This window comes from Rhinolophus hipposideros, assembly GCF_964194185.1.
Source record: "Rhinolophus hipposideros genome assembly, chromosome: 12".
Classification (NCBI taxonomy): domain Eukaryota; kingdom Metazoa; phylum Chordata; class Mammalia; order Chiroptera; family Rhinolophidae; genus Rhinolophus; species Rhinolophus hipposideros.
In genome coordinates, this window is record NC_138058.1 from 23,834,269 (window position 1) to 23,859,399 (window position 25,131).

General features: G+C 54.3%; 4 protein-coding genes across 20 annotated transcripts; 3 read left to right on the forward strand and 1 right to left on the reverse strand.

Annotated features, from left to right (window-relative positions):
• Nucleotides 1–110: 110 nt before the first annotated feature.
• On the forward strand, nt 111–3,156 carry AUP1 (AUP1 lipid droplet regulating VLDL assembly factor). Of its 14 annotated transcripts, none has more exons than XR_013994576.1 (13): nt 111–237; nt 319–456; nt 536–686; nt 882–1,066; nt 1,329–1,401; nt 1,496–1,569; nt 1,810–1,876; nt 1,978–2,080; nt 2,214–2,333; nt 2,449–2,564; nt 2,689–2,869; nt 2,979–3,034; nt 3,127–3,156. XR_013994576.1 is itself a non-coding variant. In XM_081067889.1 (13 exons), exons 1-12 carry the CDS (start codon nt 188–190, stop codon nt 3,013–3,015), a joined length of 1,233 nt encoding a protein of 410 aa, XP_080924015.1. In that variant the 5' UTR covers nt 111–187; the 3' UTR covers nt 3,016–3,034; nt 3,127–3,156. The 14 variants fall into 14 exon arrangements, 7 of the variants coding, with proteins under 7 accessions (XP_080924015.1, XP_080924011.1, XP_080924012.1 ...); XM_081067889.1 differs by having other exon boundaries at nt 2,751–2,869; XM_081067885.1 differs by having other exon boundaries at nt 2,823–2,869.
• Nucleotides 3,157–3,608: 452 nt separating this feature from the next.
• On the forward strand, nt 3,609–10,031 carry DQX1 (DEAQ-box RNA dependent ATPase 1). 2 transcript variants are annotated; one of them, XM_081067896.1, is made up of 12 exons: nt 3,609–3,678; nt 4,034–4,289; nt 4,545–4,738; nt 5,131–5,515; nt 5,834–6,067; nt 6,157–6,256; nt 6,362–6,520; nt 6,611–6,802; nt 8,336–8,455; nt 8,633–8,823; nt 9,143–9,333; nt 9,554–10,031. In XM_081067896.1, exons 2-12 carry the CDS (start codon nt 4,053–4,055, stop codon nt 9,717–9,719), a joined length of 2,169 nt encoding a protein of 722 aa, XP_080924022.1. In that variant the 5' UTR covers nt 3,609–3,678; nt 4,034–4,052; the 3' UTR covers nt 9,720–10,031. The 2 variants fall into 2 exon arrangements, with proteins under 2 accessions (XP_080924022.1, XP_080924021.1); XM_081067895.1 differs by having other exon boundaries at nt 3,622–3,678; nt 6,347–6,520.
• Nucleotides 10,032–11,688: 1,657 nt separating this feature from the next.
• TLX2 (T cell leukemia homeobox 2) lies at nt 11,689–13,099 on the reverse strand (the record flags this gene model as incomplete). The annotated part of the gene is made up of 3 exons (XM_081068768.1): nt 11,689–11,905; nt 12,009–12,246; nt 12,700–13,099. 3 exons carry the CDS (start codon nt 13,097–13,099, stop codon nt 11,689–11,691), a joined length of 855 nt encoding a protein of 284 aa, XP_080924894.1.
• A 5,609-nt stretch (nt 13,100–18,708) lies between these two features.
• PCGF1 (polycomb group ring finger 1) lies at nt 18,709–21,626 on the forward strand (the record flags this gene model as incomplete). Of its 3 annotated transcripts, XM_081069266.1 has the most annotated exons (10): nt 18,709–18,897; nt 19,331–19,436; nt 19,596–19,748; nt 20,260–20,331; nt 20,457–20,562; nt 20,740–20,773; nt 20,871–20,957; nt 21,096–21,176; nt 21,280–21,323; nt 21,492–21,626. In XM_081069266.1, the coding sequence occupies exons 1-10, from the start codon at nt 18,805–18,807 to the stop codon at nt 21,529–21,531; spliced, it is 816 nt and encodes a 271-aa protein (XP_080925392.1). In that variant the 5' UTR covers nt 18,709–18,804. The 3 variants fall into 3 exon arrangements, with proteins under 3 accessions (XP_080925392.1, XP_080925393.1, XP_080925394.1); XM_081069268.1 differs by lacking the exon at nt 21,492–21,626 and having other exon boundaries at nt 18,710–18,897; nt 21,280–21,427; XM_081069267.1 differs by lacking the exons at nt 21,280–21,323; nt 21,492–21,626 and having other exon boundaries at nt 21,096–21,236.
• Between the last annotated feature and the right edge of the window lie 3,505 nt (nt 21,627–25,131).

Genomic DNA, 25,131 nt, shown 5'->3' on the forward strand with positions numbered 1-25,131 from the left:
GGGACGCGAGCACTGAGGTGTCCCAAGGGCCCGCGAGGCATGCTGGGGCCGCTAGCCCTTCCGGGGCGCCTCAGGATTTCGGGTCCTGGCACCCGAGGCCCACGCCGGAAGACTCCTCCTTCCCAGGAGCCCCTGCGGCGGGGCACGAAGATGGCGGCAGTGGCCAAACACCCCTAAAGCAGCCGCGATGGAACCTGCCCCGGCGCCGGGGCCGGAGCGGCTCTTTGACTCGCACCGGTAAGAGTCCCGGCGGGAAGAGGCCGGCTCCCGCGTCGACTCGGTCTTCGGCCGCCCGATCACCCCACCTCTTGCCCCCAGGCTCCCGGGTGACGGCTTCCTGCTCCTAGCGCTGCTGCTCTACGCGCCTGTCGGGTTCTGTCTCCTCGTCCTGCGCCTCTTTCTTGGGATCCACGTCTTCCTGGTCAGCTGCGCGCTGCCAGACAGCGTCCTTCGCAGGTTCCGACCCGGGAGCTCGGGGAGGGTCGAGGCTGGGCCGGGCCGACGGCCGTGCAGTCAGCACTGCCTGCGTCCCCAGGTTCGTGGTACGGACCATGTGTGCGGTGCTCGGGCTCGTGGCCCGGCAGGAAGACTCCGAACTCCGGGATCACCGCGTCCGGGTCCTCATTGCCAACCACGTGACACCTTTCGACCACAACATAGTCAACCTGCTCACTAGCTGTAGTACCGTGAGTGGGGGGCGAAGCCGAGAGTGCCGCGGGCAGCTCCCCGGGGCCCGACAGAAGGCTTCCCTCTGCCCGCCCGGGCTTCCCTTGGGGACCGCGAGAGACTGCGCCTTAACGCTAACCCCGCGTCTCTACCCCAGATGTCAGTTTTTGTCACTGCCCAACATTCTTCTTGCTTTCTCTCTTCCCTGTTCCCAGCCTCTACTCGACAGTCCTCCCAGCTTTGTATGCTGGTCTCGGGGCTTCATGGAGATGGATGGGCGGGGGGAGTTGGTGGAGTCACTCAAGAGATTCTGTGCTTCCACGAGGCTTCCCCCTACCCCGCTGCTGCTATTCCCAGAGGAAGAGGCCACCAATGGCCGGGAGGGGCTCCTGCGCTTCAGGTGGGTGAAGGGACACAGGTATTTGACTCCGACTGGGTAGGTGGTCGGGCGTGGGGGGGCCTTGGGTTTTTCACACCCTTCTTCAGCCCGACCCCCTCCATTTCTAGTTCCTTTCTGTCCACTTTTGGTTCCTTCCCCTGAATCCCTATATTCCTTATTTATCTACTTGGTACACAGTTTGACAGTTTTTTGTTTTCAGTTAGACATGAGCTACTAACTGGACTGGCTGAAATCCCGTCCTATTCTCTCTTCCCTCTTCTAGTTCCTGGCCGTTTTCTATCCAGGATGTGGTACAGCCTCTTACCCTGCAAGTCCAGAGACCTCTAGTCTCTGTGGTGAGTGTGTGCTGGATAGGGACTCGCCGGGGCTTTGGGGAGAAGCTCCCCAGTCCCGACCTGACTTAGACCTCGCTTCATGCTTTCCCCTCAGACAGTGTCAGATGCCTCCTGGGTCTCAGAACTGCTGTGGTCACTCTTCGTTCCTTTCACGGTGTATCAAGTAAGGTATTGATTGTCCTCACTTTTTGGTGGCTGGGAAAAGCTCACCCCAAGGTCAAGGAAGTAGTTGCCTCTGCCCTATCTATTTGCAGATCTTTTTAATATCAAGTTTCCAATACAGAGGCAGTACAAAGTATTTATTCTCTCCCCACCCTCACCACCACAGTTCCATGAAAAGAGGTATCAGAGTGGGGAGAGGGTGACTGCCCCAGCTGCCCCCAACATCGCCCTGATTGTTTTTTGCAGGTGGCTCCATCCTGTTCATCGCCAGCTGGGAGAGGGGAATGAGGAGTTTGCCCTCCGTGTACAACAGGTGGTAGCATACAGAAGCAGCTTGGAGGTGGGGTCTCTCCTTAGGCAGAGGGGGAGGAAGGCTTGAAACCTTGACATTTCCAACCTTCCAATTCTTCCTAGCTGGTGGCCAAAAAATTGGGCCAGATAGGAACACGACTCACTCCAGCAGACAAAGCAGAGCACATGAAGAGGCAAAGACATCCTAGATTGCGCCCCCAGTCAGGTGTGTGGTCTCTGTACACAAAGCTTTTTGTTTTTTTCCCAGCCTATTGTGATTTCCTCCCTATTCCTGTACTAGTCAGATTCGCCTTCTTACTCATTCTCCATTCACCATATTTCGGATTTCTTTTTTGCAGCCCAGTCTTCTTTCCCTCCCTCCCCGGGCCCTTCTCCTGATGTGCAGCTGGCAACTCTGGCTCAGAGAGTCAAGGAGGTTTTACCCCATGTGCCACTGGTCGTCATCCAGAGAGACCTGGGTATGGGAAAGGGTAGCCTCACCCAAGAAGACAGGGACAGAGAGGAAAAATGGGTGGTGAGGGAAAAGGATGAACAGGGCAACAGATCCCCTCTCCTCTCTTCCCTTCTCCCCAGCCAGGACTGGCTGCGTAGACTTGACCATCACCAATCTGCTTGAGGGGGCTGTAGCTTTCATGCCTGAAGACATCACTGAGGGGACCCAGTCCCATCCCACGGCCTCTGCCCCCCAGGTGAGACCCAGGAAATGGTCCGATCCAAGACTTGGGGTGGGATGGGGCACTCTACATACTCCCTATCCCTGATGTCTCTTTTTTGATCCTGAGACCCTAGCCCAGTGCCTCTCTTACAAAGTAGGCATTCGATGCGTGTTTAATGATGATGACTTCGCAAGCCCTTTGACATTGTGATCACCTCAGTTTCCCAGCTCTGGCCCGGTGACCCCTCAGCCCACAGCCCTAACATTTGCCAAATCCTCCTGGGCCCGACAGGAGAGCCTACAGGAGCGCAAACAAGCACTATATGAATACGCAAGAAGGTGAGGGGCTTAGAGGACAATGGGTAGGAGGGGGCAGGTTGGAGAAGGAAGCTAATTATACAGCTAATATGACAAAGCCCACACAATGTCTTCTCCCTATGTCCCACAGGAGATTCACAGAGAGACAGGCCCAGGAGGCTGACTGAGCACAGGATGGTACCCAGAGCCGCAGGACGGAGACTGGGGGCAGCCCTCACCCAACTCACGACAGGCCTGATGGGTGGGTGGTAGAAAGGGAGGGATGGGGCTGCCCCCAGTGTCACATTAAATTCAGGGTTTTCATTCAAGGTCTCTGTTGCCTCTCTGGGTCTCAAAAGCCTCCTGAGCACTTTCCTTTTCCTTTGGTGGGAGGGATGTGGATAAGGCGGTCCTTGTAGGTTTGTGGGGGGATGGTCAGAATGGAACTGTCTGAAATCACCTCCTCGTGTCAAAATGAGTGATATTAAGGAAGTGTAACAACTGAAGACCAAGCAGCAACTGGACCTAACTGGGGTGTTCAGCCCAGGTTTGTGTAGAAATAGCAGGAAAACTACAAGTCCCAGGATGCCTTTCACAGTACATGGAGTCTGTAGAGTTCACACATGCTCAGTTGGTGGCTGGAGCCTATTTTCTATAGGCTCCTGACTAGGTTAAATAAGGTGGAGCAAGTGGTTCCACCCCAAAACCAGTCTTAAGCGTTATGTGTGAGCCAAGCCCCAGGGTGGGGCCGGAACTTACCTTTGTACTTAGCGCTGGTCAAGGTTGGTGGGAACTGGCTGGGCGGGTCTGGAACTGGCTGCCATCGTGACACGTCTCAGAGCTGCAAGCAGGTTTGAATCCAGGATCCTTGTGGCCCTCCCTGCTCTTCAATTCCAGCCCCTCCTTATTCCTTTTCCTATTCCCCCCCACCCCCAGGGACCTTCCCACGGGTCTCACATAATTCCTGTTGCCCCTGAATTACAGAGATTCCCAGAGAGGCCCAGGATTCTTATTACCTGGCTACAGGGTAATAGTCCCTTTTGATAGTCCCTTACTTGGAGACTCAATTCTCCACTGTTTCCTGGCAGGCAAGAAATGCTGGAAAGAATGGACTCCAGTACATTACCAGCTGAGGGTACGCGTTAGGGATCAGGGCTGAAGTGGGAAGATGGTACAAGGTTTTAATGACTACCCCACCTTCTGTAGGTCCTGCCAGTCAGCCACCATGGCCTCTCAGCTTCTCAGGCGGGCAGAAGAGTCTGGCCTGAGCCCTGGGGAGTCTGAACTGGCTGTGAACCCCTTTGACGGGCTCCCCTTCTCTTCCCACTACTACGAGCTTCTTGAGCAGCGCCGAGCCTTGCCTATCTGGGCTGCTCGCTTTATCTTCTTGGAGCAATTGGAGAGTAGCCCCAGTGGAGTGGTGCTGGTGTCTGGAGAGCCTGGCTCTGGCAAGAGCACCCAGGTGGGGGCGGGGGGGATTCTGGGAGTAGACAAGAGGGAGGGGCCAGGGAACTGGCCCTTCCCTGGCAAGGGGGGATTGGGCTGCCAGGGGTTATGGGGGAGGTGGGCAAAGGGAGTCTGTTTAGGCTGGCCCCAGGGTGGTAAAGGACCAGGACACTCCCCCCAGAAAGGATTAAACCGGCCATAGCTCCCCTAGCACTTCTGACTGAAGTCCTGTGTCTCGCTGACTGGTTGTCCTTCCCTACCCCTACCCCAGATTCCTCAGTGGTGTGCAGAGTTTGCGCTGGCCAGGGGGTTCCAGAAGGGCCGGGTAACTGTCACTCAGCCCTACCCTCTGGCAGCCCTGAGTCTGGCCCTGCGGGTTGCTGATGAGATGGACCTGACCCTAGGTCATGAGGTTGGATATAGCATCCCCCAGGAGGACTGCACTGGTCCCCACACCCTGCTCAGGTGAGGCCTCCTACAGGCCCAACCCAAATCTAATTCCCCTTACCCATTAGGAATAAGTCCAGTCCTCCAACATCAAACCATACCCTCCCTCAGCCCAGCTCACCCTTTAAATCATGCATTATGCAACACCGAAGCCTTTTAACCCCAGCCCACACCTCATTCATCTTCACCGTCATCACAAGTCTTACTTTCCCAGCTGGAGTACAGCTTATGAACAGTGTTGTCAGTGAGGTTGTGGGTCACTGTTACGGGTCCACAGGCTTAGGAATACAGTCAAAAGGTCTTTCTGACCTTCACTATCGAAATCTAGGCCCCCTAGGGAGACGTTCCCCTGACTTCTGGGGCTGGTCAGTGTCCACACTGACTCCTCTGCTCACTGTCAACATCAACAGATTTTGCTGGGACAGGCTGCTTCTTCAAGAGGTGGCCTCGACCCGGGGTACTGGAGCCTGGGACGTGCTGGTGCTGGATGAGGCTCAGGAGCGGTCAGTGGCCTCAGATTTACTCCAGGGGCTGCTGCGAGATGCCAGGCTGGGAAACCTTCCAGACGACCCCCGAGTGGTTGTGGTTACTGACCCAGCCTTTGAACCTAAGCTCCAAGCCTTCTGGGGCGATCCTCCTATTGTACATGTACCCAGAGGGCCTGGCAGGTGTCCCACTCCCATCTACAGGGACACTGTCCCTACTGATCGTGTGGAAGCTGCCTGTCAAGCTGTGCTTGAATTGTGTCGGAAGGAGGCGCCAGGAGACGTGCTAGTGTACCTGCCCAGTGAGGAGGTAAACAGGCTGCCAAAGGAGGTGCCCCTTATGCCGCCTTCCTGTCCCGCTGCTTGTTAGGAACACTGGAATTCGAATATTCACTCTGTTGGGGTTCCGAGGGAAAACTCATGGATTTCAGGGTTAAGAGGTCTACCCCTCTCTTTGATTCCGTCTTAATGCAGAGATTTGTGATTCAGTGAATTCCTGAAATTATAACTCCAACTTTGAGGTTGTGCATTTTTTCGGAGTGAAAGGCCATAGCTTTCATCAGTTTTTCAAAGGGGTCTGTGATCTAAAAAGGTGAGAACTGCACTAATGCCCCACCCCTCTCCTCAGGAAATTTCCCTGTGCTGTGAATTCTTGTCCAGGGAAGTGGGGACCCTGGCTGTCCCCGGGCTTCCACCGCGGGTGCTGCCCCTTCACCCAGGCCATGGTCAAGCCGTTCAGGCTGTGTACGAGGACACAGACTCGGGTGCCCGAAAGGTTGTGGTCACTCACTGGTTGGCTGACTTCTCCTTCTCCCTCCCTTCCATCCGACATGTCATTGACTCGGGACTGGAGCTTCGAAGTGTGAGTGACAGAGAGGATGGGGTGTGGGGACTTACGATACAAATGGCCCACTCTGATCTGTCTTGGCCTTGGTTGGGGGGTGGTGACAGGTGTACAATCCTCAGATCCGAGCAGAATCCCAAATGTTGAGGCCCATCAGCAAGTGTCAGGCAGAGGCAAGACAATTGCGGGCAAGAGGGGCCCCTCCAGGTAAGAGCCTTTGCTCTCGTTGAGATCAAACATGAAAACAGTAACCAATACACAAGCCTTGAAAAATCTACAGTGGTCTTCTCTCCCAAGTCTTTCTCCCCTCAGGATCCTGCCTCTGCTTGTATCCTAAGTCCTTCCAAGAACTAGAGGCTCCTCCACTGCCCCCACCCAGGGTGTGTGAGGAGAATCTGAGCCCCCTGGTATTACTACTAAAGAGGAGGCAGATTGCAGAGCCAGGGGACTGTCACTTCCTGGACCGGCCCGGTGAGCACCGCTCCTGCCCAAGTCCTGCCCACCAAATCTGACCCCCAGGCTCTGAGACTCCCTGCCCTATAAACCCTGTTTCCTCACCAGCTCCAGAAACATTGATGCAGGCCCTGGAAGACTTAGACTATCTGGCAGCCCTGGACGATGAAGGGGACCTATCAGACCTGGGTGTCATCCTATCAGAGTTCCCCCTGCCCCCTGAGCTGGCCAAAGCCCTGCTGGCCTCCTGCGAGTTTGATTGTGTGGATGAGATGCTCACCCTTGCCGCCATGCTCACTGGTATAACTCACCTCTCCCCTAGGCTCTTTCGGCTACTTAGTCCTTCCCCTTGGTGTTTTGGGGCTCCAGTTTCCACTCCTCACAGTACTTACAGAACCAAGCGTAATCACTATCCCTCTCGTGTCTCTAACCTTTTCTTCCTGCTGGTTCTTGCCTCTCAACATGCTCAGATCGCTCCTGTTATTACGAACACTCCACACCTCTCTTCTTCAGCCCTCTACTCCACTTCAGCTATCCGGTATCACTCCTATCCTATTCCATCTAGTGTATTCCTCACCCGCATTCCAGTTCCAGGCCTACCACCACACTGAGACGGCCCCAGCTCACCAGTGACCTCCCAATGAACACTTTTGCGCCCTTATTTATGACCTTCTTTTTTGACATTTGAGAATGCTGACAACTCCCACCTTGAAACTAACCCCCCTAAGCTTCTGTGACCACTCCTCATGGTTTTCATCCTATCTGCCGGCATATCCTTAATCTCTTCCTTGGGCTCTTTGTCCTCGGCTCATCCACTGTAAGTTGGACCTCGGGGTCCTATCCTTGTCCCCCATGTCTTCTCATTCCCTGAATTCTCCGAGCAAGTTCATCCACACCTGTGGTCTGAAAAGCGACCATCATTCTTAAAATTTCCAAACCTTGTTCTCCCTGCCAATACCATTCTTCTGAATCTTCAATTATATACCTGACTCCTGATGGACATTTCTACCACAATAGTCCTTAGTATTTCAATCTAGAACTTTTTTAACCACCTTTTCACCATCACCACCACAAAATCATACCATCATCTGTGCAGCTCCATTTACCATTATTCTAGATTAATCTTTTTCCAGGTTCTTTCACTTTTATTTCCCAGATGTTGCTTTTTTTTTTGGTGGGGGGGTGTTGTTTTTTAATTCATCAGTTCTTCTCCATAGTCACTGTCACTTCCAGTGTTAGAGCCCATCACTGCTCAGCTGGATCAGTAGCCTTCTAACTAGTCATGTGAACTTGTTCAAACACTTGGACTCTTATTTAAAAACTCTTCTTCAACAGCTATTCTTTACCTTCCAGTCAGAATGTAAACTCATTTGTACAGAATATCCCGCCTCTAATGACCTAGCCCATACCTACCTCTCCAGCTTTATCTCCTGTGTCTGCCATACATGCCATTCCCTCCACCCAAACTAGGCATAAACATGCCATGCTACTAACTTCTGTGCCTTGATGCTCCCACAGTCCAGAATCCTGTCTCTCCGCCACCTTCTCCACTGTGCTAATTCCTGCTGAAACTTCAAATATTGGCCCACACACCTATCGTGCTCATCAAGTTTGCTTGTTATTCTCTCCCACCAGACTCTAAGCAACTTGAGGGCAGAGGCTGTCTTTCATTTGTTTCTCTTTAATGTCTAATAAAGTGCACAGCACCTAGAAGTTATCAATGTCTTTTGAATAAAATTCCCAGTAAAGTGACACTTCTCCCTTTTCACCATTCTACCTGTACTGCTATCCTCTCTCAGTCCCCAAAACGATCTTCCTCTCTTCTGCCTCCAGCTGCCCCTGGGTTTACCCGTCCTCCGCTCTGTGCAGAAGAAGCTGCCTTACGTCGGGCCCTGGAACATGCAGATGGTGATCACAGCTCTCTGATCCAGGTGTATGAAGCCTTTATACAGAGTGAGTGGCCCACTCTGCATCCTCTTAAGAGAATCCCAGATTTTCCAAAGAGGGGAGGTGGTGTGCAACCAGCTGACAGATCTCTATGCCCAGGAAGCGGAGGCCCTTTGGCCGAGGGTTGGGTTCTTTCAGAGATCTCAAGGACTTTAGTTGTACCTGGTCTCTTTCCTCAACTAGATGGAGCAGACAAGGCTTGGTGTCAGACTCGGGGTCTAAACTGGGCAGCACTGTGCCAAGCCCAGAAACTGCGAGGAGAACTCCTAGAACTCATGCAACGAATTGAACTTCCTTTGTCCCAACCAGCCTTTGGCTCTGAGAAGAATCGCAGAGACCTTCAGAAAGCACTGGTGTCTGGCTACTTCCTTAAGGTTAGGGGAAAGAAGGGGTCATGAAAGTAGCAGGAGGCAGAGGGACCAGAGATTGGTATGCCACCTCTGAAACTCGGGTCCAGGTGCCCATTCAAAGGATTCTTTAGAACCAGGAGAAACTTTTCCTTTGAGGCTTTGGGGTACAAGGAGCTGTGGAAAATGCCAGATGGTATGGTAGGGGCTGTAACATCTAGAGGTAATGCTTTACTTTTAAAACTGTCACCACTCTTACTAATTCTTTCTTAACCCCCTTTACTTTTTTCTACTGTCTGCCTCTTCTCTCACACTTATTCCTTCAATATCTTTGCCTTTCAATGAGGTGGCCCGAGACACCGATGGCACTGGAAATTACCTGCTCCTAACCCATAAGCATGTGGCCCAGCTCTCCCCATACTGCTGCTACCGAAGCCGTCGGGCTCCTGCCAGACCCCCACCATGGGTGATTTACCACAGTTTCTCCATTTCCAAAGACAACTGCCTTTCCATTGTTTCTGAGATTCAACCACAGATGTGAGTTCTCTGACACCCCTCCTACACCACCCATTCCTCTTCCTGGGGACAAAGTTATAGCTGGGGAGTCAGAGAACCTTAAGAAGGAGAAGGGAATCTCAGTGATTTGTAGTAACGTGATTTGAGAAGATAGGGTTTGTGGAACGGGTGGTGAGAAGTTTAAAAATCTGCATTGTGAGGGAGGATACAGAAATGATCTAATTATGACTCTCTCTGTCAGGCTAGTGGAGTTGGCCCCTCCATACTTCCTGAGTAACCTGCCCCCCAGTGAAAGCAGAGACTTCCTGAACCAGCTGAGGGAAGAGATGGCAGCTTCTTCAACAGCTTCAACAGAGACTGAATCCTCCTCCACCCAAGAGTTTGGAGATGCCTGTGTCCTGCAGTGACCTGCCTAAGGAATGGAGCAGAGCTCATCTCATCGCCTTAGATCCTCCCTCAGTCTAGCACTAAGGCAGCCAGCCAAATTTAGAAGATCAAAGTTTAGGGTCAGATAAAAAATCATGGCACCTGAGTCTCAAGAAATGGTGGGCTGAGAGTAGAGGGAACTGGGTAAGCCATAGTCTGCATAAGGTAGGACCCTTTCCTTAGCCTTCTTCTAATTATTGGAGAGGGACTGACATGCCCCCTTATCCCCAACTTAAGCCAAACCCATCCTTGTGCTCCCTTCTGGGCTATAAAAGTTCTTTTTCTATGGTGCCAAATTTGAGTTTGGATTTGTATCAGCATATACAACATTCATGAGTTAAAGATGACACAATATCAAAGACTCAGGGCCAACTTCTCCGGCGATATCCCCTTGCCTGGTTCCCACTCTGGTCAAGTCTTTGTGGTCTGCTGACCTAGCTGTCACTAACACAGAATGTGAGTAGTTTGACTACAGTTGGCCTCTGATCCTGCCCAAAGCTCACTTCTTGCTACCACACTGCTCCCGATTCCAGGGGAGGGAGAAAGGGGCTTCTAGAGAATCAGACAAAATCTTCCCTTTCATCCTCATACAACTTAAATCCAGCTCCTTCCGAAATCTCAAAGCTATTCCAGCCACATCCAAACTCTCAACCTTCCATCAACAAGCTTCCCGGCAGCCCTGGCCTGCCCACAACCTAAAGTCTTTCTAACAACGTCAGGGACATCATGGTTTCCTTTCTTTCCAGCTGGGTATTCCTTTCCCTTTTCTTCCTTTGGACTACTAACTTTAATATCCTCCATCATCTTGCACATTATGTGTTTGCAGAATTTGGTGGGGGAAAAAAAGATTTAGTCCTTAGAACTCTGCTTTCCTCTTCAGAATTTCCTCCCTTGGAGATTCTGCTCTCATCATTCCATCTGTCTCCACCTCTATGTGGATGTCAACTAACCTCCCCCAAAGCATTTTTCCAGAATTTATTCTCTGTAGGTCTAGCATTTAGTTTTGCCTGCAGAGTTAACCTTGCTCCTATCTTCCCAATTTCCCCCTTCATCATCCACAACACCACTGATTTCCTGACCCTCTACATTTCCAGCCTCAGAGTTATCTTTGATTCTTCTTAGGTCTATTACTTCCTAATTATTTGCCAAGTTCTGCTCACCCTAAATTCACTGGGCCCATTAAATTTGTCCACTGCTTCTTCCTCTATCTTCTCTGTCCCTCAAGGATAGGTGTTCCTAGATATTCCCTTTCATCTGTCTCCCCTGCCACCCAGGCACATTGTGAAGCTCTCAAATAGGAGGACGTAGTCAGCAGGTTGAACACACATGGACAACATGAGGCTTAAAGTCAGGAAGGAATCCTTAGCGATTATTTTACAGAAGGATGAGATGCCCAATGTGGATAACTCTGATTCCTGTCACAGTCGGACTCGCTTTCCAGCACCTCGTCCATTACTCCGCTGTCGTTGGCGTCTTCCTTCCTTCCTTCCTTCCTTCACACCTTTGGTACCCACCCAGCCAGTGCGGGCTGCCGCATCCAGCACCACCTTTTACCTGCTGCAGCCGGGCAGAACTGCACTTCCCACCCACCCGCCGAAGACGCCTGTGTCTCTCAGAAGGGCAGCTCCCATTGGCCAGCGCGCCCCACCTCCCCGCACCTCATTGGCTCCCGTACTTCAGGTCCCGCCCTCTCGGCGCCTCAGGTTCCAGCAGCGGTGCGACAATCCAAGTGAAAAAACGCGGGAAAGGCCGCATCTCAGCGTGCAGAGCGAGAGCGCCACGCTGGCCTGGGAGCCGGTGGTGGCCGAGCAGCCCTCGACGGGAGCCTCAAGGCCCGCTCCTCCTTACGCGCTGCCCTGCCTCGGGACCACGGCGAGGGAAGCCCTGGGCCCCGCGCTCCACGCGGCTCCTCGGTCCAGAAAAGCGCTCGGCCGGTCGGGCAGGCGTCACTCACACCACCGAGGCTAGCCCGGACACGGAAGCCACCTTGTTGTCTTCGGCCCAGGGCTGCAGGTTCTGCAGAGCGAAGAGCGACGAGTTGTGCAGGCAGAGCGGGTCTGGGGGCAGCGGCGGCCGCAGCGGCCGCGGTAGCGCGTCCTGCTGCAGGTGCAGGAGCAGCCGGCCGGCGCGGTGCCGCTCCGCCTCGCGCTCCTCTGCCGTCTGGCGCCTGGGCGAGCGGAGGTGCGGGGTTAGCGAGGCCAGCCCTCGCCCGCCCCATTCCTCACCACCACTTGGCCCGGCCCGCGGTCCCTCCCCGCCCCAAGCCTCACCGCCACTTGGTGCGTCGGTTCTGGAACCATGTCTTGACCTGAGCGTCGGTCATGCGCAAGGCCTTGGCCAGCGCCGCCCTCTCGGCGGAGGCCAGGTACTTCTGGCGCAGGAAGCGCCGCTCCAGCTCCAGTACCTGCGAGCGGGAGAAGGACGTGCGCGGCTTCTTCCGCTTCGGGGGGGTCCGGTTTTGGTAGGGGTGGCCGATGCGGCGCGTCCCAGAGAAGGGCGAGAGCGCGGCTGCATGGAGGAAGGAAGAGCAGGGCAGGGTTTGCAGGGCGGCCTGAGGCGTCCCTGAGAAGCAAGCGCGGCGGCCTGGGCCGCGGAGCTCCCGCGCACGGTCCTTAACGGTGCTCCAAGCTCGGCCCCGCATCAGTGGAGGCCTCTAGACAAGAAAGAGCCTCGGAAGACACGGCCCTGCCCCTTGGGTGAGGGAGAATCGTCCCCATCACTACACCCTGCCCTCCCCGCAGTGTGAACAGTGGACTGCAGAGGAGAGCGTGGACATCGACGGTAGCTCCCTCCCCATCGCCTCAGCTAATGGGACCAAGAGAAACAAGTTGGGGCAGGATCCCCTGGGGTGCCCTGGGAGGGAGGGCGATTGAAGGAGACCAGGAGTTGGATCAGAAGGATCAAAGATGAGAAAGCCGGGTCAGTGTGGGGCATAACGCTGGAGGGGTTGGGCAACCTCACCCGTGAGCCGGTCCTTGGCAAAGCGGCGGCCGCTGTCCATCCATGGGAAGGTGAGTCCCGCTAGGCCCCCGGCTCCGCCCAAGCCCGAGGGGCCAGGAACCGCAGTCGCAGCTCCCGCGGGTGGCGGCACTGGCAGCGGGCGGTGCGCCGGGACGCGGATCACGCCGCCCGGACCCACGCCGGAGCTGCCAGGTAGCGGGCCCAAAGAGCCCGCGGGGCCGTAGCTTGAGGCTCCGTGAAACCCACCCGAGAACGCGGCACTCTCCCCATGTCCCTGGCCCGCGTGACCCGGGCCTAGGCCGTTCCCGGGGGGCTCTGGGCAGCTCAGGATCTGATCAATGCCGAAGCTGATTGGCTCGTGGTGCGGGTGGTTGTGCGAGGCCAGCACTGCCGGCTCCATGGGTCCGGGTCAGGAAGGACCGCAGGAGGTTCGGTGGTTGGCAGGGCGCCCCAGGCAGCTCTGAGAGCCCAGCAGCTGAGCGCTCGGGGCGGCGGCCTCAGGGGCCCGCGGGACTGGCTGCGGCGGGGCGCCGGGGCCCCCAACACAGCTTCATCCCTGTGCTCCGAGAGTAGCCGCGCCCATGCCGGCCTCTGCCGGGCGTCGGTGCAAGGACTCGCATCCCGGGGGAGCGCGACCGGCCAGGGCCCCAGGAGCGCCCTTTCTGTCTCTGAAGCGCAGATGGACCCTGGGCTGCTACCGGGCCTCTGCCGGAGTCCGGGGTGGAGAGGGTTGGCCGGCTTGGGCTGGGGCAATGACTGACAGATCAGACTCCGGTGGGCAGTGGGGACTGGGGGTAGGGCAGGGGCGGGGCCCGGCCCGTTAAAGGGGAAGAGACTCTTGTTTGCGCCAAGCGCTGGGAAGACTGGCCTGCAGGGATAGAGGGGGTGGGGTGGGGGTGACGAGGGTGTTAGGAACCAGGCTTAGCTCGGGAGGGGCCAGAGCTTGCCTGGGTCGCTGCGCGCTGAGTCAGCCGAGATGCGCACGGCAACTCCATCCTCACCGGCCTGCGCCTTTGGGCTTCCTCGGCCTCACCCGCTTCCCCGCAGGTGCCTCCTCCCACAGCCCCCACTCTTCGCCTCCCGATGGGTCCTGCTAGCCTATTGCCGGATTCGTTGTGGCCCTCGCCTAAGTGCCCTCGAAGACCAAATCTCGTTATGGCTTCCTGGATGCGATGGGAAGCGGCTTGGGGAACTGCGCCGGCGAGTTGGAGGCCTAGGAAGAGGACAGGTGTGGGAAAGCGGAGGCAGGACGCGTCCGGTGGGCTGGGGCGGGGAACAGCCACTCTCGGCCAGTGTCCTGGTGCACCTCCTGGCCTCTCCCGTAGGACCCATAGCTCCTTCCGGGAGCGCCAATAATTGGTGCCCTGCGCTTCTTTAGAATTTTGATTTTCTGAAATGCGTGTAAAGCGGACCCTTGGCTCAACTCAGGCGGGTGGGAGCTTGAGGCTGACGTTCTGCCCCCGAGAGCGGACGACCCACGCGGGACTCTGCCCCTCCGCGCTGCGCCCGGGGAGTCTCTTCTCACACACTTTCCCTCCCTCAAAGAGGGAGGACGAAATCGCCACAGGCGACACTTGGGACCTCCCTGAAGCCTTCGGAGAATCCCAGCCTCATTTCCCATAGATGCTTCACCCCACCCAAGCCCAGAAAACCGTGCCTGGAGTGTGTTAGAGGAGGGAAGTGGGGAAAAGACCGAAGCCGCTTGGTGACCTTGTGACCTTTGGCCACAGACCCAGAAGCTGGGAGTGTGTGAACTCTGCGTCCTTCCCTGGGATGGGACCCCTGGCCGAGTGGGGCCCTGCGCCTTAGACCCGCCCCTGCCGCCGCCCGGCCCGGTGCAGGCCGTCATAATCGGGTTAGCTGGGTCGGAATTACATTACCTTCCCTGGCCCACCCGGGCTTGGGGGGGGGCCTGGCGCCTGCGAGCCGGTGAGACTGGGCGCAGGGAGGGGGGTGTTCCTACCATCCCGTGGCGGGTTGGCACCAATGAACAGCTCAACCTGCCTCAGACAGGGGGTGGCCAAAGGACCCCTTCTGGCTGTGCCAGCCCTAGACCCTCAAGCCTAGCCCACTCGGTGCCCAGCTCCAGGCTGCCCATTACCCATGGGAGCCAACAGGCCATCTAAGTCTAGTAGATGGGTCTCCCTGGGAGCATGGATCTTCCAGTTGATTCTCCAGGATCTATGGGAAAGACTCTGCCCCTCCTTTCTCCCCAGCAGATGGGCTGGCAGCCTGGTGCCTGGGGCAGGGTGAGGGGCCTTTTCTCTCTAGGGAACCAGGAATGATATTTGGGCATCTGGGCAGGAAGATAAGAGAAAAGAGGGAGTGGGCTCTCTCCCCACCCAAAGCCACCAGCCCCTCCGTGTTCTCAGAAGCCTCAGTCTGAAGGGGAGGGAGGCAGTGGGCATGAATATGTGACATCCTCCCCCAACCTTGCCTAGCTCCATTATCCAATTTCTCCAGGCCTTCCCCCACCCTGCCAACAGCCCTTCTGAAAGGGAGTGGGGGCTCCTGCAGATTTGGCAGGTGTGTTTTTATCTTGGTGGAGAAGACAGATATTGTCACCTCCCCTGGCTCTTCACAGAAGCCCAAGCTCCCTTTCTCAGTAGCAGAGGCGTGGGGCTACTAGGATTCTTGAAACTTCTCCTGTTCAGGCAACACCTTCGGAGAGAGCACTGGCTGTATGCTGCCGGATGTGAACAGAAAGCCTAGGGAAACAGCAAAGCAAATAAAGCCTCTGAAGGGGACTGGCCTACAGGTTACGAGTTTGTCAGTCCCTTAACCCCCACGCTAGGGGGTGGGCCTCTGAGGAGAAGGTGGGCACTAGTGTGTCTCCAACCAAGCTGAATAAATCCTTCTCGAGTGAATCAATGAAGGAAGAAATGGCAGCATCATGCAGCCCTGCAGCCCTGCTTACTGTACAGACTACCTTTTGAGGTCAGCACAGACGGCACTACCACCCAGGAGGGCCACCTGACCCTTTGAGGAGAATAGTCACAGACATGCAAATCTTCTAGGAAGTTAAAATATTTTAGTGCTCCTCTTCAAGAACAAAGGGCATCCTATTCTGTCAGCACAGTCCAGGAATTTCTCTGCTTGCCTTCACCTTGCTGATTCTGATTCTCTGGAAAGGATGGCTCCTTCTAGTTTATGTTGAAGATGGGGGTTGTGGTGTTCACCCCCCCACATCCCATACACACCGCTTTGGATCCATCTCACTATCTCCTACATGCATGTGGCCCCCCAACTCTTCAAGTTTTCAAGTTACCAGCCTGCAGCTTCCCAGGAAGAGGCCACATCCCCAGCCTGTGCTTCTGTGCTTTCCCTTCCCTCCTGCTGGTGGTACAGTGTCTTTACTTCAAGATGGCCCCACTCCCTATCATCATGTCTCTAACTAACTTAGTCCTTCCTACCCCCAGCTGTCATAGATCTCTATTATCTAGACAAAGTCTTTGCCTGACTCTCTAAGAGAAATTTTCTTTTCCCTTTTAGTGCCCATACCCACTGCCTCCATTATCCCGGGACTCTGACCTGTTTTATTTGTTGATCACCAATTATTTCTTGAAATGTCCCTTCTTTTGGCTTCCGTAATGTTGTCTTATTCTATATCTTTGGCTTTTCATAGTCACTGCTTATGGTTTTTTTCCTCCACTGATTTTTCTTCTTCCACTGAAAACTGTGAGCATTCTTCAGAGCTCAGGATTCAGCTTTCTCTCTCTACATATGCTCAGGTTTCATGCACTCCAATAGTCCATCTATTACATCCACCCAGAAAACTCTGGGACCTCTATCCCGTTCTGACATTTGTGCTCCAACCCCACCGTTCTAGCCTTCTGGCCAGCTCCACCCGCCTTTGCTGCAGCCACCAGGCTGGAGAAGAGGCTCCCCTCTCAAGCTCATTCACTTCCTCCTATTATGCTTTCCTTTGAAATGTTTCATGTACAGCTCCATTTCTACTGATAAAAGCCTATTCTAGGCCATCATCACCACCACCTACATTCATTCATTTGTTCATCCAGAAAATGTCGATTAAACACCTACTCTGCACCTAGCACTGGAGATATAGCTGTGTAAACACAACAACAAAAATTCCCTGCCACTGAGAAGCTTACATTTTCATGGAGGAGGCAGGTGTAAAACAAGAAAAATACATACTATATTAAATAATATTAAATGCAAAGAAAGAAAATAAAGTGAGGAAAGGGGAGAAGTGGTGTAAGGGTAGGGAGTTATGATTTATCTAGAATGATCACTGAAGGCCTCTTGGAGTAAAGACCTAAAGGAAGAAAGGAGCCATTTGGATATCTGAGCATTTCAAATTTGGGACACAGTGGGAGTATATATCCTGGTATATCTGTGGAACAAACAGTGAGGGTTCCAGGGTGGCTGGAGACACTGAATGACCGCGAGAGATCATGCAAGGCCTTGAAGACCATTGTAAGGACCTTGCCTTTTATTCTGATTGCAAAGGGAAGCTACTGGAAATTTTAAACAGAAAAGTTAACACACCTGAAAATTTTATTTTTAACAACATTCTTAAGGTAAAACTGACATACATTAAACCGCACATATTTAAAATGTACAATTTGATAAGTTTGACATGTATACACCAGTGAAATGATCAACACAATCAATAAACATATCCATCAACTCGAAAAACTTTCTTGTATCCTTTTTTATTCATTTTTTTACCAGAATCCCTCTGAGCTGCTGTGTTGAACATGGGCAACTGTAGAAGCAAGAAAAGCTGGCAAGAAACCACTGTACTGATCCAGAGGAGACATGATGGCATCTTGGCCCAGGGCGGTAAGCAGTGGCTGTAGTGAGAAGTAGTTAAAAAATCACTAATCTCATAACTTCTTGCTGCTTATGCACTCCAATTCACTCCGAAGATAAATGAACAAAAATGTTTCTTTCATAGGGTAACTGCCTCCATTCAAGTCTGCTAGCTCCCTTTTGCTCGCAGTCTAAAAGTTCCAAATCCATAAGGCCCTGGGCTTCTAATACCAATGCTCTCGAATCCGCACCTTGTCCTCCTTCCTCTCCCTCTCCGGTCACTCCCCTCCAGTCTGCGGTTCTTGTCTATTTCCACCACACACCTTATTTCCCCCGCCCCCACCTACGGTACGCACACACTCTAAATGGGGTCCACACAAAGTCCCACTTCCTTCAGAAAGCCTTTCGGGGTCTCCACTGGGATCTCTCCCTGTTTGAATCTCCAATTGCACTTGGTATTAACACTTCACTGTAAATTTATCCTTGTTTTTTAATCCCACTGTAAATACTTAGAGACAGTGGTGTACAAGCTTTCGGGGCTCCTGCGTCCTCCCCAAATACGAGGCTGGGCTTATGCTACGGCAGGGGCTCGCTGCCTCAGCGTGTCCGTGTGCTGTGGTGTCCTAGTGGTCCTCCCCTCCTCCTTCGCATCTGCTCTGCATTAGTCTGTCCCAGGCCTCCGCAGGCGCCGATGATTGAATCATCATCATTAACCAGGGCCTGCCCCCCCATCCCCGGCGGCAGGGGGAGGATGGAGGGGGGCGATGTAAGATCACTACCAAGTCCCTAGGGGTCCCTCCCTCCCCGCCACCCTCCCCAAGACTCCGCAAAGCCCGAGAAACTCCCGCTGTGGAGCCGGGGAAAGGCCCGCCTTCGGGATGAAGCTCCGTAATGGGGACGCGTCAGCTGACGAGGGAGATATTACGAAGAGAGGGCCCCAGAGGGGCTTCTTTAGCGGGGTCGCTGTCACAGGAGTTGGATGACCCCGGGCTTTGGCGGGCGAAGACCCCCCCGGGTCTTTGGCGGTAGGAGGGGGAAGTCTTTTGCAGGGTCCAAAAGTTAGTCCCGAGACACGGTAGGGTCTATTGTGATGATTACTACAGGAAGTCAAAGAGATAGGACCCCTCCCCACAGCCCCCCACTCCCTAATTAAGGATTGAGGAGGGGGAGGGGCCAGTGGGGCTCAGGTGAGCACACGGGGAGAAAGGGACATGGGCGGGGCCTTACGGAGGGTCAGCGAATCCGAAAAGACCTGAGCCCTCGTTGCTGGGCGACAAGTCCCGCCCCGCAGGCGGCACCGGAAGTGGCAGGCTGGGATCAGCCTTTAAGATGGCGTCTCCTCAGGGGGGCCAGATTGCGATCGCGATGAGGCTTCGGAACCAGCTCCAGTCAGTATACAAGATGGATCCGCTACGGAACGAGGTGCAGGGGCGGCAGGGTTACTGCCGTGGTCGGCTAGCGGTGCGAACTGGGGCAGCATAGTGGACAGGCTGTGGCTGGCCGGGCGCCCAGTGCGCCTGCGCAGAGACAGGGGCCCTAATGCGCCTGCGCGATTGCGGTCCAGCTGCCAAATTCAGGGCTAGGACGCCTGCGCACTGTGCCGCCCACGTCGTGCAGTCTCCCCGGGGAAAGGAAGGTCCGACGAGTCCATCCACGTGAAGCGAGCCCCCGCTGTGCGCGGAGCCCTCTGCTGGGCATAGGGGGAGTGTCAGCCCCCGGGAGCTAATACTCGGCTGACCACGCAGGGTGTGGGGTTGAGCCGTGGAGTCTGATGAAAGAGGCGACTTCCAAGCTGAGGAAGGCTCAAGGGTTGGGGTTGGGGAGAGTGATCGGTAACTGAAGGGTGTGTCCACAGGAGGAGGTCCGAGTAAAGATCAAAGATCTGAATGAGCACATCGTCTGCTGCCTGTGCGCTGGCTACTTCGTGGATGCTACCACCATCACAGAGTGTCTTCATACTTGTGAGTGTCCTGGACTCTGGCTGGTTCTTCCAGGCCCTGGTCCTCACCAGGCTGGCCGTCAGCCTTTGGGCTGACTGTCCCAACCACACAGGCACCCTATCCAGGCCAAGAACCCGATTCCCAAAGAGCCTGAGAGTCTGCTTTTCTTTTCCTGCGCAGTCTGCAAGAGTTGTATTGTGAAGTACCTCCAAACCAGCAAGTATTGCCCCATGTGCAACATCAAGATCCATGAGACACAGCCACTGCTCAACCTCAAACTGGACCGGGTCATGCAGGACATCGTATACAAGCTAGTGCCTGGCTTGCAAGACAGTAAGTGACCAACCTGACTTTGAGGGGCCTCTTGAGGACTGATGCTGTGTGGCAGCTTGAGGTGACCAGGGCTTTGGTGGGAATCGTGTAGTTAAAGGAGTTGACAAAAAGTGAGGGAGGCGGCCTGCCTGGTGGCTCAGGTGGTCGGAGCCCCCTCCTCCTAACGCCGAGGTCGCTGGTTCGATTAACACCTGGGCCAGTGAGCTGCGCCCTCTACAGCTAAGATTGTGAGCAACGGCTCTCCCTGGAGTTGGGCTGCCCTGAGCAGCCAGAGGTTGGTGTGAGCTGCCATGGGCTACTGTGAGTGGCCCACCAACGGCCGGCGACCAACTACCTCAGCCCAGGGGAGCGCAAGACTCATAACACCAGCACGGGCCAGGGAGCTGTGTCCTACACAACTAGACCGAGAAACAACGGCTTGAACCAGAGTGGGGTGGAAGTGGAAGGAGGGGGGCAAAAAACAGAATGAGGGAGAGCTAATATTTACATCCTATACTCCACTCCCTTCTAGGTGAAGAGAAGCGGATTCGAGAATTCTACCAGTCCCGAGGGTTGGACCGAGTCACCCAGCCTAGTGGGGAAGGTATGTCCCTTGGCAGCAGGAGGGTAAGGTAAAGCCCCAGAGCATTCCTCTTGCCCAGTTTTGCTCTCTGGGGGAAAAGGAGTATGGACCCTGTGCCACCCTAGTTACTACTCTGTCTTTCTCAGAGCCAGCCCTGAGCAACCTCGGCCTTCCCTTCAGCAGCTTTGACCACTCTAAAGCCCATTACTATCGATATGATGAGCAGCTGAGCCTATGCCTAGAGCGGCTGAGGTGAGGGGCCGGGCCTGGGCTATCTGAAATGACAGTGTCAAAGATTCAGAGCCAGGGAGGGGCTCCGGAAGAGGGCGAGCAGAGGGAGTGTCTATTCCCTTGAAGAGAATATATCATGGCTCTGGATGGGGGTAGGGGAAAGATAGGGCTCCCTAACTTGTGTCTGTTTCCTTCCAGTTCTGGCAAAGACAAGAGTAAAAGCATCCTGCAGGTGAGCGAGGATGAGGGGAGAGCCTCTAAGGATACTTACCTCCGCAGGGCACTAGCCTCACACACTTTGTTCTCTTTCCTTCCCTCTCTATCCCCAGAACAAATATGTCCGATGTTCTGTTAGAGCTGAGGTTCGCCATCTCCGGAGGGTCTTATGTCATCGCTTGATGCTAAATCCCCAGCATGTAAGTATTTCCACAGAAGGTTTTTTGGGGAGAGGGAAGGGGCTATAAAGGGAGGGTCACAGTCTAGAGTAAACCAGGTTAGTTCTTGATCTGTGGGAGAGGAGAGTTCCTAAAACTGTGCCTGCATTTCCCTACTAGGTACAACTCCTTTTTGACAATGAAGTTCTCCCTGATCATATGACCATGAAGCAGATATGGCTGTCCCGCTGGTTCGGCAAGGTGAGCCAGGGCCAAGGCAGTCCCCAGGGTGGTGGTGGGCTGAGGGGGCCTTTTGGGTAAGAATGCTGCCACTGACTACTTCTTCCCCTTGTTGTCTCCTTAGCCATCCCCTTTGCTTTTACAATACAGTGTGAAAGAGAAGAGGAGGTAGGGGCCAAGTCCCTGCCCCATCCCTCTCCCCTTCCCTCCCCAGATATTTATGTGAAATTAACTGCAGCTTTATTTTTTGAAATAAAAACTTTAAAAAAGCATCTTTTTTCTTCCTTTTTGTTCTACCACACATTCATGCTTTTCCTTGTGTACTGCTTCCCTCAGAAATCCTCTGAGTGCCGTCAAGAAGGTGGTCCCTCAGTGAATGACTAAAGGAGAGGGGTAGAGGACCCTCCACATGTAAAACTCAGAAGGTGAGCTAAGTGAAGCCAGGCCACCCACATCAGCTTTTTTTGGTGAAGAGAAGTTTTTCTGGAGGTGAGCTTTCACTGTCCTTGCATGTTTTAACATACGATGCAGGCCTGAGTGGAGGTGTCCTAATTCAAGAGAGGTGAGAGAGAGTGGGGCTTGGGTTGGATAGTGACTATTGCAGGACTGAAGATTTAAAGAAAAATCCAAAGAACTGCACTATGGGAGGAGTCTAAAAAGGCAGTGGGGGCGGAGGGGGGCTCACAGGACACACACGGGGATAGTCAGAGTTGGAGACCTGGTTGTCTATACAAGATTCAGCTGGCCTACAAGTACCTGCACTAGGTGAAGTCAGGTCGGGGAAAGGAGAGAGGGTAGTTGAGGAGAGGGAGCCAGTGCCCAAGAGAGCAAAAGCAGCTCCAAGGAACAAGAGGGAAGCAGGAAGACTAGCCCTCCACTGAGTAATTCAGCAAACATTCCTTGTCTGTATGAGCGCAGCCATGAGCACTAGGCTCTGAAAATAAACGCAGCCAGTGTCCCTATTCTGCAGTCCTCTGAGTGGGGGAGCCAGAATCTTTCCCAACTGGGGCAGTACCAGAGGGAAGCTAGAGGCCGAATCTAGGCAGCAAAGGGGCAGGGACAAGCGGGAGGAACAGCCAGCAGAAGTGTTGCCAGAACCCAAGTGTAAAGCCTAAACCTCCTGCTAGCTGAGGTCTGACTCCATGAAACCAAAGGAATCCTGTGCATAGCTGGTGAGGGCTGAAGGCACCAAGCTTCCATGGATGAAGAGGGTGAAGATTGGGTGGCAGAGGATTTGGGGGAGGGGTATAGTGAAAGCCACCTCCTCCAGTATGCTGAGCAGGCAACAGACCAGGGTGGGGACACCAAATTGCCACTGGTGTGGGTAAATACACAATCTCCAAGAGTCTGAAAACTTGCCATGTTTCAAAACTGTCCATGTTTTGGGCCTCATGCCCCTAATGCCTCCCTATTCCCCCACCATACTCAGCTGTCCTTGAAGGCCTAAGTGTCACCTCCTCCAGGAAACCTTCCCTCAGTCAGAATTGGCTTCTTCCACCGCCTTTACACCAGCATATATCTCAAGGTTTTGGATTAATTCTATCTATCCAGAGTTCCCACTGTCTCCAAATTGAAGCTCTGGGGATTCTGGGGCCCACCAGAGCACGTTGCACTCAGCCTGTTCTCCAGGCAGTTTGCTTGTGAAAGTGAAAGGGTGTTTCTGAGGAGTGATTCAGAGGGAGAGGTGTGGGCTAGGGGGAAAGGGATTACAAACACCCCTGAGGATTTTTCTGGCCCAAACAGCTGCAGGAATTGGGGAATCTGATTGGGGTGTCATCTGGGCATCAAGAAGGCCCAGCCAGAAGATAGGCTGCCCAAGGCCCCAAGATTTGGGGATAAGCCTGGGGATAAGGCCTTTGACAACACATGGCTGGTGGCCAAGGAGCAGTCAAAGGCACTCAGGCCCTGATCTGGGGTGGAGCAGCTGCCCCGCCTTGCCCCCAGCTCAGCGAAGCCTTCCTTTTGTCTGTCAGCAGCGGTCCTTTTGTCTGTCAGCAGCGGAGGTGGAGGTGGCAGCTGCGGTGCAACTCCGCGAGGTGGCTGATACAGGCCAGCTGCTGGCTCCGCCCTGCTTTCCCTGGATCTATGAGCCCATTATCCCCCTCTCTGGCCTGCCCCCACACAGACCCTATTCCTCGGGGTCACTCGGGTCTCGGGTCTCCATCTACTCCAGGGCGGGCAAATCAAGCCCATGGTTCTCTTGGGCTCGGTCTGTGATGCAGCCCGCGCTCAACTTGCCCTCTGCCCGGCACCCTTGACCTCTGGGCACTTCCGAGCTAAGCATCAACTTGCCCATGCCCCTGCCGCCCTTTCTCACCTAGCTACTTCCGCTATCCACACTCACATGGGGGAGGTGGCACCAAGATTTGCCCTGGCCTTTGGCATAGAGGGGACAGGTCCCTCAGCCTGGCCTGTCTTTCCTAGGGCTGAGGATTGGAGGGAGTGAGGAAATAGAGACGAGGGACTTCCCTGGGACAGTGAGTATCAGGCTGCATGTAAATGAGGGGGGGGGGTCTGAGTATTCTGCTGCTCCCCATCCCAGCCCGCACACCCCCAGTTGGCAGCAGTTGAGCAGAGCTCTTTGTGAACCAGTGAAAAGGGCCAGAAAGAACGTACAGACCAGAGGCCCTAGAAGTAACAAAACTGAAATACCAGTATCAGAATCGGTTCACTCTGAAGTAACATTTTCTGAAAGAAAATCCCAGAAGTGGGCAGATGCCCCGCCTCAGACTTCTCCGCCTGGGGTTTCCTTCCTAAACTCCCATTTCCCTCTTGACAGTTAGGGTTAACGGATTTTAGCGGGGGTGGGGGTGGGGAGGTGGCAAGCACATCTCTGAGACTGTCTTCTGCTGTGCACCACCCAGAGGCTGTTGTTCTGAGGATCCCCAATCCCAACCCCCTTACCCTCTCAGAATTCAGCTGAAATCCAGAGACTAAGTGTGTTTTTTTTAGTTTTTAGACTAAATGTTTATTGAGCAGATCTCCTTACCAAGCCAAGAAGATGGGCCGATCTGGGGTGGCCTGGGTAGAGGAACCTGCCAGATGAGAGACTGAGGTAGGCAGGGTGGGTGAGAGGTGCTGTCTCAGGGAATGAGGGAGAAAATGCGGGCGACAAGGAAAGGGAAGAAGGTGTGAGATAAGGTGGAGGGATGAGGAAATGAAAATCTGGAAGAGTAATGAGGGAAGGTGTGAGAAAGCAATGTTAAGAGGGAGTGAAAGTTGGAATGTGGGGACCTCTACAAGTGGAGGGAGTGGAGGACCCAAAGATGTCTGAAAGGGACAATGAGGGGAATCGGAGGGACACGAGGGATTGCTTGAGAATGCTGGGAGAAAACTGAGAGGTGGAGGGTAGGCAGTGATGAGTGATTACGTGTATGTCTGACTTGTTCTGGGAAGGGCTGAGACAGAGAAGCGTCCGACCACGGTTCAGGGAGGAAGAGGCGTGCAGCACACGGCACTGGAGACTCGGGGCTCCTGAGCTGGGGTGGGAGAAAACCTATGAGACAGCTGAAATCCTCCCAAGTCCAGAACCCAGGTTTAATCTCTTAATCTTCCTCATTAATCACTCACCCTCCTCCCACCCCCTCCAAGGATCCGGTTTCTCCCCAGCTCATGTTCCAGAGGCTTCGCTGGGAAAAGTCCCCTCCCTTGGCCCCACAATCATCTGGATAAGTCCCTGGACGCCTGGGAGACCTTACTTGGGCTCTACTGTCAGCAGCCTCCTCCCATTACGTGTCTCTCCTTCCCTCTCCTCCCCCCAACTCACATCTGGGGATCGCCTGACCCAATTGTCCAACCCCATTACCTGAGCCCAGCTGCAGGGGGGAGAAGGTAGGCCAGAGAGATGGAAGTGGAGGAAGGCCAAGGCCCTTCAGGAGAGCCCCACACCCCACACAGACACTACTAATTGAGAGCAGAAGAGATGACATAAAAGCTACATAGAGGATACGTGAGTGAAAGTAGTAGTGTCTGTTTG